This window comes from Tiliqua scincoides, chromosome 1 (genome assembly GCF_035046505.1).
Source record: "Tiliqua scincoides isolate rTilSci1 chromosome 1, rTilSci1.hap2, whole genome shotgun sequence".
Taxonomy (NCBI): Eukaryota; Metazoa; Chordata; class Lepidosauria; order Squamata; family Scincidae; genus Tiliqua; species Tiliqua scincoides.
Genome location: NC_089821.1, coordinates 58,998,621 through 59,010,935, shown reverse-complemented (window position 1 = coordinate 59,010,935; position 12,315 = coordinate 58,998,621). Strand labels below are relative to the sequence as shown.

General features: G+C 43.8%; 1 protein-coding gene across 1 annotated transcript in view; it reads left to right on the top strand.

The window, feature by feature from the left end:
* Positions 1-12,315, top strand: part of CRACR2B (calcium release activated channel regulator 2B) — a 56,349-nt gene that overhangs the window by 13,956 nt on the left and 30,078 nt on the right. The window contains exons 2-3 of the mRNA XM_066611182.1: positions 5,700-5,939; positions 10,278-10,389. Of these exons, the coding sequence (XP_066467279.1) occupies positions 5,742-5,939; positions 10,278-10,389 (310 nt within the window). The 5' untranslated portion in view covers positions 5,700-5,741. The remainder of the gene's footprint in view (positions 1-5,699; positions 5,940-10,277; positions 10,390-12,315) is intronic.

The following is a 12,315-nucleotide window of genomic DNA, read 5'->3' as shown; positions in this document are numbered from 1 at the left end:
TTTCAGAACTGTGCTCACAGCCATTGTACATAACAGTCCTGGTTTAAGAACATGCACATTTGTAGTACGTGCCCATTCTGACCCATCTCTTAAGAAAACTCTGACCCAGTTTTCTTATTCACTGGGGGGGGGGGAGCTCATCTCCACGACTTATCTATTCTTAAATCCAGTGCTTTTTTTGTAACAAAAAAGGTGCAGGAACTCACAACTTGTCAATCTTTTATTTTATTTTATTTATTTAACCATTTTTTATTGGAGAAATAAATAAATAAAGATGAACTTACTTCTGAGTAGACATGCATAGGATTGGGCTGTCAATCTCCACATCCCCTTCCCCCTAGCTACTTTTTCTACACATGGGGAAAAATACTGTACAGGTGCACTTGTAGCGTATAGTATGTAGTGTGGCACTACTTCAAGGAGAGGAAGCAGTGAATGGATTCCAAAAAATGGCTTACATGAGTTTCATGTAGTAAAATTACTCTAAGCAACTGTGGGAGTAAGAACAAAAAAGGAATTCTTACACGAGAGGGGTCCTTAGGTGCACATAGAAACAGCTATGTTTGCAAACAAGTGATTAAATATGGTTTAATTCAGGTATCAGAATACTCTGTCTTTGGGAAGGTGCTTGGCATGCAATTGTATGTTCTCTGCTGCCCTGAGCAGCTGCTGTGCATTGCTGGAGAGGAGCTGCAAATGCTGGCTGTTGGAGGGCATGCTTGTGGGGGAAGGATGAGGAGGATCTCTGCAAGGCTGGACAGCATGTTGTACACACATAGAATCCCTTTTCACCTGCCCTTAGCATGTGAAAACAGGTGCAGATATATATCTCTGCCAGGATTAAGAGCCCAATCCTAGGTATGTCTACTCTGAAGTAAGTCTCGTTCTAGTCAATGGAGCTTACTCCCAGGAAAGTGCCTAGGATTGCAGCCTAAGAGCCCAATCCTATGCATGTCTACTCAGAAGTCCACTTTAGTGAATGGGGCTTACTGTGGATAGGATGGCAGCCTTAGAGTCCAATCCTGTGCCTGTCTACTCAGAAGTAAGTTCCATTAGAGTTAATGGGGCTTACTGTGGATAGGATGGCAGCCTCAGAGCCCCACCTGTGCTTGTCTCCTCAGAAGTCAGTCCCACTAGAGGCAGTGGGGCTTCCTCCCAGGAAAGTGTGGAGAGGACTGCAGCCTCAGAGCCCTTCCTCTGCCTGTCTACTCAGGCTGCAAGGCTATGACACTTTCCCAGGAGTAAGCCCCATTGAACACAATGGAACTTACTTCTGAGTAGACATGCATAGGCTTGGGCTCTCATGCACCCTTTTCCAGGAACAAGCCCCATTGAGCACAGTGAGACTTACTTCTGAGTAGACACGCCTAGGCTCGTGCTGCATATTGGCACAGGGGCTGCACCAGCCAGCTTCCTTCCCCTCCTCCTCCGCCAAGCCAGTACCTGGGCGTTCCGTGGGTGCCACAGCCCGTCTCCTTGGCTGGCTGGCTGTCCGTCCTTCTCCTTGGTGTCAGTGCGTGTACCCCGCGCTCTCCACTCGCTTGGAAGCTGCGCAGGGAAGCAGAGCGTGGGGGGAGGGGAGGCGGGCTGGGCTCAGGCAAGAGCTTGGAGATGGAGCAGGAGGGGGTCGTTGTGCGGTCAGGCAGGGACCAGGCACCCGCCCACCCTGCACCCCCCAGCACCCTCCCAGCGAATGCCTCTGTTTTGCTCCCCCCCAGAATGCCTCCGAAGGGGAGGGGCCCCTGCAAAAAGGTGCCGGAACTCCGTCCCCCCGCGTTCCATTAGAAAAAAAGCCCTGCCTAAATCTACAAAGTATGTTCAAGAGTACATGTGGAGAAGCACTTTGTCCAAACCAGCCCTGTATGATTGACAGAACTGGCCCAAATTGTCCAAGAAGCAAGGTCCAGATGTATGTACTATGACTGCGCTTGTTCTTAAATATGTGGGCTGGTTAGGTGATTTAAGCTTTGTCCAAAATAGCCCCTTCAATTATAGGGAGACAAATATAGGGGCTCTTACTGAAATCTACAAGCCTCACTCTAGAATTATTCAAATTATGGTTGCCTTGTTATTTTTGCACACATTGTAGAATGTGTTTCACCTGTCACTTAGAGCCTAATCCTATGATTGTCTTCTCAGAAGTAAGTTCCATTATAGTAAGTGGACCTTACTCCCAGGTAAGTGCAGATAGGATTGCAGCCTTAGGAACTGGACAGTCTCCACATAAGAGGGAGTTAGGGTGCTGCTTCTAGACCAGGGGTGCCCAAACCCTGGCCCGGGGGCCACTTGTGGCCCTTGGGGGCTCTCAATCAGGCCCTTGGGCAGCCCCCAGTCTCCGATGAGCCTCTGGCCCTCCAGAGACTTGCTGGAGCCTGTGTTGGCCTCTCAGCAAGAGAACGACTGTTCGACCTCTCACTTGAGCTGTGGGACGAGGGCTCCCTCCACTACTTGCTGTTTCACGTCTGTGATGCAGCAGTGGCAGCAAAGGAAAGGCTGACCTTGCTTTGTGCAAGGCCTTTTATAGGCCTTGAGCTACTGCAAGACCTTCATTCATTCATATAAGTTCCATCTCTAATATATTCATTTATGTAAATTTATTCAAATTTTAAATGGTAAATTAATTCTTTTTTCCCCCGGCCTCCAACACAGTGTCAGAGAGATGAGGTGGCCCTCCTGCCAAAATGTTTGGACACCCCTGTTCTAGACAGATGAGTCCTGATATATATATTTTCAGAAATGTAGTAATGTATGCAGCACTGTATATTTTAGTATTTTCTGGTGATGGAACAGGTTGTGTTAATGCCTTAACACCAGTGTTTGGTAAATTGCTTTCTGGCTGAACTGATGCTTAATAAAACTTTTTCCAGGATGTGATAAGTCTCTATCCTGATTCTTCAAGCTGTGAAGTGTAACTGACTTTCCTGAAGAGGTTCAGTGAATAATGGACTCTTTGGCCAAGACACTCTATGTGTTGTTCCAACTACTGTGCAGTAAATTAGGTTTACTCTCCCGTTAATGTCTGTAAATAAAGGAACTCAAATATAAGCTGACTTTCTTGCCCTTTGGATGTGCTTCTTAGCTTTTGACTGCTCATCAGTTAACACTGTGGTAGTGTGCTACTTTATATGAGTGCTGATAATCTTCTACTGATTGTACACCACAAAGACTTCACTCAGGTTTTTCCTGTGTGTGTGTGTGGGGGGGGATTGCCATTAACTCAACTGAGTTGAAGGAGAAACAAAAGATTGTGTTGTTGGAAAGATCTGTAGCTCCAATGGTAAATCTGTGTGTGTAGCCTTGCAGCCAAGGGTACTTTTTAAAACATCATGTACTTGTATACACTGCTTAACTCTTTGTTGAATTATGGGATTAAAAAAAAATTCCATAGTCCTTCCTTTTCTGAAGAAGTAGAAATCTGCTGCATTTCTAGAAAATAGTTAGTGGTAGTTCATTGACTCATAACAAGTTGGCAAAAGCTTTCCTCCAGTTGGCCTCTATGAACTTTGATTGCGTGTGATTTATGATCTGAAGTTGTAAATTGTGGACCCATAAAGAAACTTATATAAAACCCATAAAGAAGGTTTTGAATGCTTTGAGGAGTGCCTTGCACATATGAACATGCTTTATGTCTGCATACAGTGTTGATCCTTCCCGACTCTCAAGAGACAAATATGTACAGTATCTATATTCTTGCCCACAGAAGTCTAATAGAGCCCCTCCTCTCAAACAGACCCAGTCTTCTCTATGTGATTCAGATATTCTTGTTTTGTTAACTGCTAGCCCTCAAGAAGGCTACTAGCTTGAGTAATGATCTAGCAGCTGTAATGTTGATTTTGCCAACAATGATGCAGAATGCCTCATCCTTTTTTGTCTTCTGGTGTATTAACTTCATGTAGAATTCTTCGACAGCGATACATGATGCTGCTGTATCTCTAGGCAGGGAAGTCTGCAAGTCAAAGTACTGCACTGTGATCTTATCTTTAGCTTCAATCCTGGAGTGATCAAAGAGGCATTGTTTTATCAAAGATGTATGTTGTTTGTTCTGAGGAAGCATTAAGATTATTTTTCTTGTGTGAGTGGGAATGGATGCACCATGGCATGTCTAATAGTGGTAAGTGGGACAGGGCTAAAGCCCCATTTGTGTGCATGAAATTCCTAACCAACACAGTTGGTGTCTGTCCACTAGGCAGTGGCATAGCTAAGGGGGTGCAGGGGGTAGCAGTTGCACTGGGCATCAGGGTTTAGGGGGGCAACAAGCTGAGCTTGATACTAGTGACCAAAATTGTGGAAAACTTGGTATGTATGAACAATACCATTATGTTATATATCATTAGAAAGGTAATTTAATGCAATGAAACAACTGCACTAGAATGTCTGTATTCTATCAAAAGTTATGGCCAATTAACCAGAAAATGAAAACACAACTACCTTATGGAACCGAAAGTGGATTTGCTTAACTTCAAACTGACCTATGAGACTGGTTGTTCTGAGTGCCAATGAGATGTTATTATGATACAGCATGGAACGAATAACTTTTTATTGATTTACTTAATTAAATTTGATTTTGTCATTCAGGGGGGACTACAAAATCTTCTTTGACCCCAGGTAGCAGCTATATGGCTTAGCTATGCCACTGACTGGGGGGAAGCAGCAGAGGAAGTGGGTTGTGAGCTGCTGGGTGGAGGAGATGGATTCCTCCCAATTTTCACTTTTTAAAAAGCCTGAGCGTGATGTCACTTCCGGTTGTGACATCACTTCCAGGGCAACATTTTGAACTTGGCACCGGGCTACACGATCATGAGCTACGCCACTGCCACTAGGCATTTGTTCCTATGCACAAAACTTTTTAAGAAGTGGCCCACAGAACATATCTGTATTACAAATATATTTAGGTTTTTTCCAGTTTAACTGTCAGTGGCTTCCCCCCAAACCATTCTGCCAACTGTAGTTTGGGGAGGTTGCTAAGAATTCTGCCAGAGATCCCAGGTGGAACAATTTTTTTCAGGGTTTACTAAGATGAGGAAATGCCTGTTAAGTCAACTTATGGTGGTAGTAGAGAGAGATGCCTGAAGTGCTTCATGGAAACAAATCATTAGTGGCTTCCAACAAGCTATAACCAGGATTTGGTGGCAGTTTCTGCAACTGAATCGAGTGCCCTTGAATCTGAACCAGTGGCGCACAAAGCACAGAAATTTGGCTTGTGTAAAAGTTCATTGTGCATGTTTTCCACCATGGTTTGGCTCTTCCTTGTCCCATCTTCTTTAAACGTATTTCTGTAGTGATCTCATCTTGATGACTGTTCTTCTCTGTCCCTTGGCAACTAACAGCTACTGGCAGAGAATTTGATTTCACAATAATACAGGACTAGCAGAGTGGGGAGGGAATGGGGGGGTTGTGCCGCTGTCCGCAGCTATCAAATTTCTCATTCCTGTTCTTTGGAGAATGTTGTCATCTGTGCTTTGCTTTTCAGAAGGAGGTTTCCATGAAGAAACTGTATGTTTACCCCATTTTTTGTTGGAAGTCCCTCTCCTTCTCTTTATTTTATCCTTCAGTGATGGAATGGGGACATTCTTAGTAATTCATCTCAGGATCACATCAGCATGTTATTTGGGAAGATGATGACAACATTTTGCTTGATACATTTACTGGACGAGTAACTCAGTTCATCCCTAACTTTTTAATTTTTTAAATTCTCCTAGCTAGACGCACTCCAGCCTCAGTGAGGGAAGGGTTGTGAGGCAATGGAAAGAGCTGGGAAGGAACAATCTGGAAATTCCCTTCAGGAGAGCAAAGAAGAGGATGGAACAACTTCTAGAGTGACTTATTTCTGCTTGAATGATGTGGAAAACATGCAGGTGGACATGCTGGAAAAAGCCAGGGAACTTTTCCGGCTCTGCGATAAAGAGGAGAAAGGATTTATAACCAAGCTTGACATGCAGGTAAGTAGAGGGGAGTGACTCATGCCCCTTTCAGAGGGAAAATATCTTCTAATCCATAACTGGAACAATGAGTTCTTGATTTTTTGCCTTTTATTTTATTAGAAGTATCCCTAACTTGTATATGCAGAAGCATGAACATTAATATGCTCCAGAAATGCAATTTTGTAGCAAGATGTTGTCTTTCCCATATGTACATAGTTTTATCAATAGAATAAAGTTATCGAAGTAATGCATGCATATTAAAACCTATGCATGTGTCACTTTGAGAACTTTTGTTGACATAGCTATGTGTGTACGTGGGAGTATAAAATATTTTCAACACACCTTGGTGTTAGCAGCTCATAGATGTTGGCATGTTTCTCCAGGAAATGAGATAAATACACAAAATAAGACAAGTAATGCCTTTTATGGGGTCACTTTCTGTTGGTGCAGGAGAGTGGAAAAGGGCTGTAACTCAGTAGAAAAGCCTACGCGTTGCACGGTCAATTCCAAGCATCTCAAGTCAGGGCTGGGAAAGACCCTGGAGAGCTGCTGATAGTTAGGCAGTGTCAACAGTATGAACTAGACAGACAAGTGGTCTGACTCCATATCAGGCAGCTTCCTACTGTACTGCTTTTCTGCATGTTGGGCTTCTAAAAAAAGGCACAGTAGACAGGCCTGTAAAAGGAGGGAATAATGCCTGTGGCCAAGGAACATCTGTGCTCTATGGCAGAGCAAGTAGTCCTTTGTTTGCAGCTTAGTTTCTGCCAGATTTCCAAGAATTGTGTACCAATTTGGGCCTGATATCCTGTTAAGAACATAAACATAAGAACATAAGAACAGCCCCACTGGATCAGGCCATAGGCCCATCTAGTCCAGCTTCCTGTATCTCACAGCGGCCCACCAAATGCCCCAGGGAGCACACCAGATAACAAGAGACCTCATCCTGGTGCCCTCCCCTACATCTGGCATTCTGACTTAACCCATTCCTAAAATCAGGAGGTTGCGCATACACATCATGGCTTGTACCCCATAATGGATTTTTCCTCCAGAAACTTGTCCAATCCCCTTTTAAAGGCGTCTAGGCTAGACGCCAGCACCACATCCTGTGGCAAGGAGTTCCACAGACCGACCACGCGCTGAGTAAAGAAATATTTTCTTTTGTCTGTCCTAACCCGCCCAACACTCAATTTTAGTGGATGTCCCCTGGTTCTGGTATTATGTGAGAGTGTAAAGAGCATCTCCCTATCCACTCTGTCCATCCCCTGCATAATTTTGTATGTCTCAATCATGTCCCCCCTCAAACGTCTCTTTTCTAGGCTGAAGAGGCCCAAACGCCGTAGCCTTTCCTCATAAGGAAGGTGCCCCAGCCCCGTAATCATCTTAGTCGCTCTCTTTTGCACCTTTTCCATTTCCACTATGTCTTTTTTGAGATGCGGCGACCAGAACTGGACACAATACTCCAGGTGTGGCCTTACCATCGATTTGTACAACGGCATTATAATACTAACCGTTTTGTTCTCAATACCCTTCCTAATGATCCCAAGCATAGAATTGGCCTTCTTCACTGCCGCCGCACATTGGGGCGACACTTTCATCGACCTGTCCACCACCACCCCAAGATCTCTCTCCTGATCTGTCACAGACAGCTCAGAACCCATCAGCCTATATGTGAAGTTTTGATTTTTTGCCCCAATGTGCATGACTTTACACTTACTGACATTGAAGCGCATCTGTCATTTTGCTGCCCATTCTGCCAGTCTGGAGAGATCCTTCTGGAGCTCCTCACAATCACTTCTGGTCTTTACCACTCGGAAAAGTTTGGTGTCGTCTGCAAACTTAGCCACTTCACTGCTCAACCCTGTCTCCAGGTCATTTATGAAGAGGTTGAAAAGCACCGGTCCCAGGACAGATCCTTGGGGGACACCGCTTTTCACCTCTCTCCATTGTGAAAATTGCCCATTGACACCCACTCTCTGCTTCCTGGCCTCCAACCAGTTCTCAATCCACGAGAGGACCTGTCCTCTAATTCCCTGACTGTGGAGTTTTTTCAGTAGCCTTTGGTGAGGGACCGTGTCAAACGCCTTCTGAAAGTCCAGATATATAATGTCCACGGGTTCTCCCGCATCCACATGCCTGTTGACCTTTTCAAAGAATTCTATAAGGTTTGTGAGGCAAGACTTACCCTTACAGAAGCCATGCTGACTCTCCCTCAGCAAGGCCTGTTCGTCTATGTGTTTTGAGATCCTATCTTTGATGAGGCATTCCACCATCTTACCCGGTATGGATGTTAGGCTGACCGGCCTATAGTTTCCCGGGTCCCCCCTCTTTCCCTTTTTAAAAATAGGCATGACATTTGCTATCCTCCAATCTTCTGGCACCGTGGCCGTTTTGAGGGACAAGTTGCATACCTTAGTCAAGAGATCTGCAACTTCATTCTTCAATTCCTTAATAACTCTTGGGTGGATGCCATCAGGGCCCGGTGACTTATTGATCTTTAATTTATCAATGAGGTCTGAAACATCTTCTCTTTTAACCTCTATCTGACTTAACTCCTCGGTTAGGAGGGGCCGTTCGGGCAGCGGTATCTGCCCGAGGTCTTCTGCCGTGAAGACAGATGCAAAGAACTCATTTAATTTCTCTGCCATCTCTAAGTCTCCTTTTATCTCCCCTTTCCCTCCCTCACCATCCAGAGGGCCAACCGCTTCTCTGGCGGGTTTCCTGCTTCTAACATATTTGAAGAAGCTTTTATTATTCCCCTTAATGTTGCCGGCCATGCGTTCCTCATAGTCTCGCTTGGCCTCCCCTATCACCTTCTTACATTCCTTTTGCCACAGTTTATGTTCCTTTTTATTCTCTTCATTAGGGCAAGACTTCCATTTACGGAAGGAAGCTTCCTTGCCCTTCACAGCCTCTCTAACTTGGCTGGTTAGCCATGCGGGCACTCTCCTGGATTTAGCGGAACCCTTCTTTCTTTGCGGTATACACCTCTGCTGGGCCTCTATTACTGTTGTTTTAAGCAGCCTCCATGCACTCTGGAGAGACTGGACTCTTTTTACCCTCCCTTTCAATCTCCTTCTAACCAGCCTCCTCATTTGAGGGAAGTCCGCCCGTCGGAAGTCAAGGGTTTTTGTTAGAGATTTGCCTGGTATTCTTCCCCCAACGTGCACGTCAAAACGGATCGCAGCATGATCACTGTTCCCCAATGGCTCAGTAACGTTTACATCTCTAACCAGGTCCTGCGTACCGCACAAAATTAAATCCAGAGTCACCTGTCCTCTGGTGGGCTCCGTGACTAGCTGATCTAAGCCACAGCCATTTAGCCATTTAGCCATTTAGCCATTTAGTCAATCTGTTCAGATTAGCCTGCTAAGTGCTAATTATAGGAAACAGCAATGTTTATTAAACAGAAGCTGGCTTAACTGGTGAGTTAGTGTGTAATAAATTATGTAGTGCCAAAATTTATGAATGTCCCTGCATACACACACACAAGCACTTCTGTGATGTTTAACACAGTCAAGTAGGATCTCTTTTAATGGACACAAGCAGATGGTCTTGTATCAAAATACTACCTGGGGCCATGACTAAGGGCCACCTTGTGTAACTGTTTTCTCATTAGGAGATGATGTTTGGGCTAATGCCTTCAGGCAGAGAATCTGTATGGAATCCATTTTTGTGTGATTGAAATCTCCAATAGCTTCCTTGCCCAATGCCTTAAGCTTGTCAAGATTCAAACTAAAGGTGTTGTTTTTTGCATTTGTATCCCATCTAACCACCATGCCTCAAGTTTCTCAGGGTGTGCAGTGAACTCTGGACCAATTGTCACATTCAACAAAAGCTTCTCCACTTCAGCCTGTCTCAATGCCTGCTGAAAGCTAGCATGGTCCAGGGAAGATTTCTGAACTGTGCCAGTCTTCTCATAGAAGACTTTTTTTGGTGGGTGTTCGCCAGCATTCTGAAGCAGTGAATCACTTGCGTTTTGAAGCAGTGAAATCTTTTCAAGGGCTGTACCATATGATTCTGAATGTGGAGATTAAGGCTGCAACTTGAGAACAAATTCCATAGGGAACTTGGCCACAAGGCATTCCCCAAGTGCTGCTCAGATGAATGGAGGTGTCTGTCTCTTTGGATCCTTGCCTGCAACTGTCTTTGGCTGGATTTGGTTGGAAGGTATGCTGAGGTAAGGAAAAATGTGTACAACATATTGAGACTGAAACCTGCCAGATGACAACCATAGTAACATTGGAAACAAGTTAGAAATGAGTTGAATGGAAGTGTGCTTCTTCTGATCTGCTTTGCTAATTGTGGGTCAAAATCTTAGATTTGAGCTTCATTGCTTTTCTTTTTTTCTCTCTGCAGAGGCTGCAACATGAACTGCCCCTCACTACTGAACAGCTGGAGGCTGTTTTTGACAGCCTAGAACAAGACAATAATGGGTATCTCACACCAGTCGAATTCAGTATGGGACTAGGTAAGAGAAGTTGGGGAGTCTGTAAGTCAGTGAATGTATATAAAACTTTAGAAGTATGCAGTGTGCCCTCCATTCACTGAATGCACAGAGGGGAGAGCATGGCCATGCCCACTGGCCATGTGTTTATTGGTAATGTGAAAGGGACTCTATATGTGCATAGTCTTCTTTATATAATCAGGAACTTTACATTCAGAGAAGGGACCCCTGTGCATATACAGCTGTCTTCATGTGGGGTGTTTTTCAGATCAGTGTACAGATATTGGGGACTAGAATTGGCAAGCATGATCTTCCTTCTTCTCTGTTCACTCAGTATACACACCTGGGGAGGGAAATGTCTGCGTAACCATTGCTGACATGCATTGATGACTGCTACTATTATTGAATATGTGTGTATAGAGCAAAAGTGTGGCTCTGCTTTAGACAGTCAAGACAGTGATGTGGAGCAAGGTTAGAAATGTTCACAGTGCTGTGGCAATGAAATAAGGGTGTGCAATCCAGAGGCACTGAATGAGTGGATCCAAGCCATTGCGATCTATGGTAAATACTTGTGCTTTCTTTCTTTCTTTCTTTCTTTCTTTCTTTCTTTCTTTCTTTCTTTCTTTCTTTCTTTCTTTCTTTCTTTCTTTCTTTCTTTCTTTCTTTCTTTCTTTCTTTCTTTCTTTCTTTCTTTCTTTCTTTCTTTCTTTCTTTCTTTCTTTCTTTCTTTCTTTCTTTCTTTCTTTCTTTCTTTCTTTCTTTCTTTCTTTCTTTCTTTCTGCCTGCTTGGGATGTGCATATACTCTTAACTGTACACATCCTGTGATAATTGTGAGGCTGTTGGATATTGCTTGGAGTGGAAGTTGTCCCTACCTTTTTTCCCCCAGCTGAACTAACTATCAAACTCAAACCATGTAGTTTCCTTATATTTGCCAAGGTCACCTATTCTGAAATAGACAGTACAATTGACCAGAGAGACCCTGTGTAGGAATCTGTAGCATGTAAAAACTTTTCTTAGCATTAAGTAACTTTGTGATTTGAAGGAGACCTCCAAAATGTGTAAACTGGGTGTCTATTGATAGTAATTGGTGCTAGTTTATGATTTTGAGTGCCAGAGACTGATCTCCTGAATGGCTTCCCTTGGTCACTCTCGGGTAGCTCCAATCATCAACAACTGTCTCATTTCCTCATCTGTGAACTGGATAATAGCAGCATTGTCCTGTCAAGCGGTGATGGTACAAAGATGTGTGTATTTAGAAAATGTGTTATGTAAAGTCATAGACATCAGATAACTTCTTTCTTCCCTGACCTCCTGCGAACCTGTTGACATTCTCATTATACAAAGCAGTGGACATGATGCACTATTCTAAAACCTACAGGCTTCCATTTCTGTGACTAGAATTTCATATAGGCCACCATCATACTATAATTTTACTAACACCAATTATGAAATATCGTAAAAAACTTACGTTTGAAGACAACTAAGCCTCATACCCAACCAAAATGTCAGGTTTATTAAATACATTGAAGTACCAGCATATTTAAACTATACACTTGGATCCATCCTTTTGTCACTTATTCAGCTACTGTTTAGAGCAGTCACATACACACTCAGTAGCCCACAAATGTGCTCACCAGTTGTGTCTTTTAGTTTGAAGAGAGGCAGATTGGGGCTTATCTCTTACATTTGATCTGGGCTTCAGAGGCACTCAAAATGCAGCAAGACCTATTACAGCTTCTGAGCATGTCTCCCTGACATTGCGCTGAATGTCAGAACTCCTATCCTTTGTGTTCATAGTCCCCACAAATTTTGTCTTACTAGCAAAACCATCCAAAATTTGGATGCAATTTTTCCTGTAAGGGAAGATAGAAAAATAGACACTTGCAGGCATGGCTGTGTATCAGGATGTTAAATCATTGTATATGACAATTCTATCTTCACAACAACCC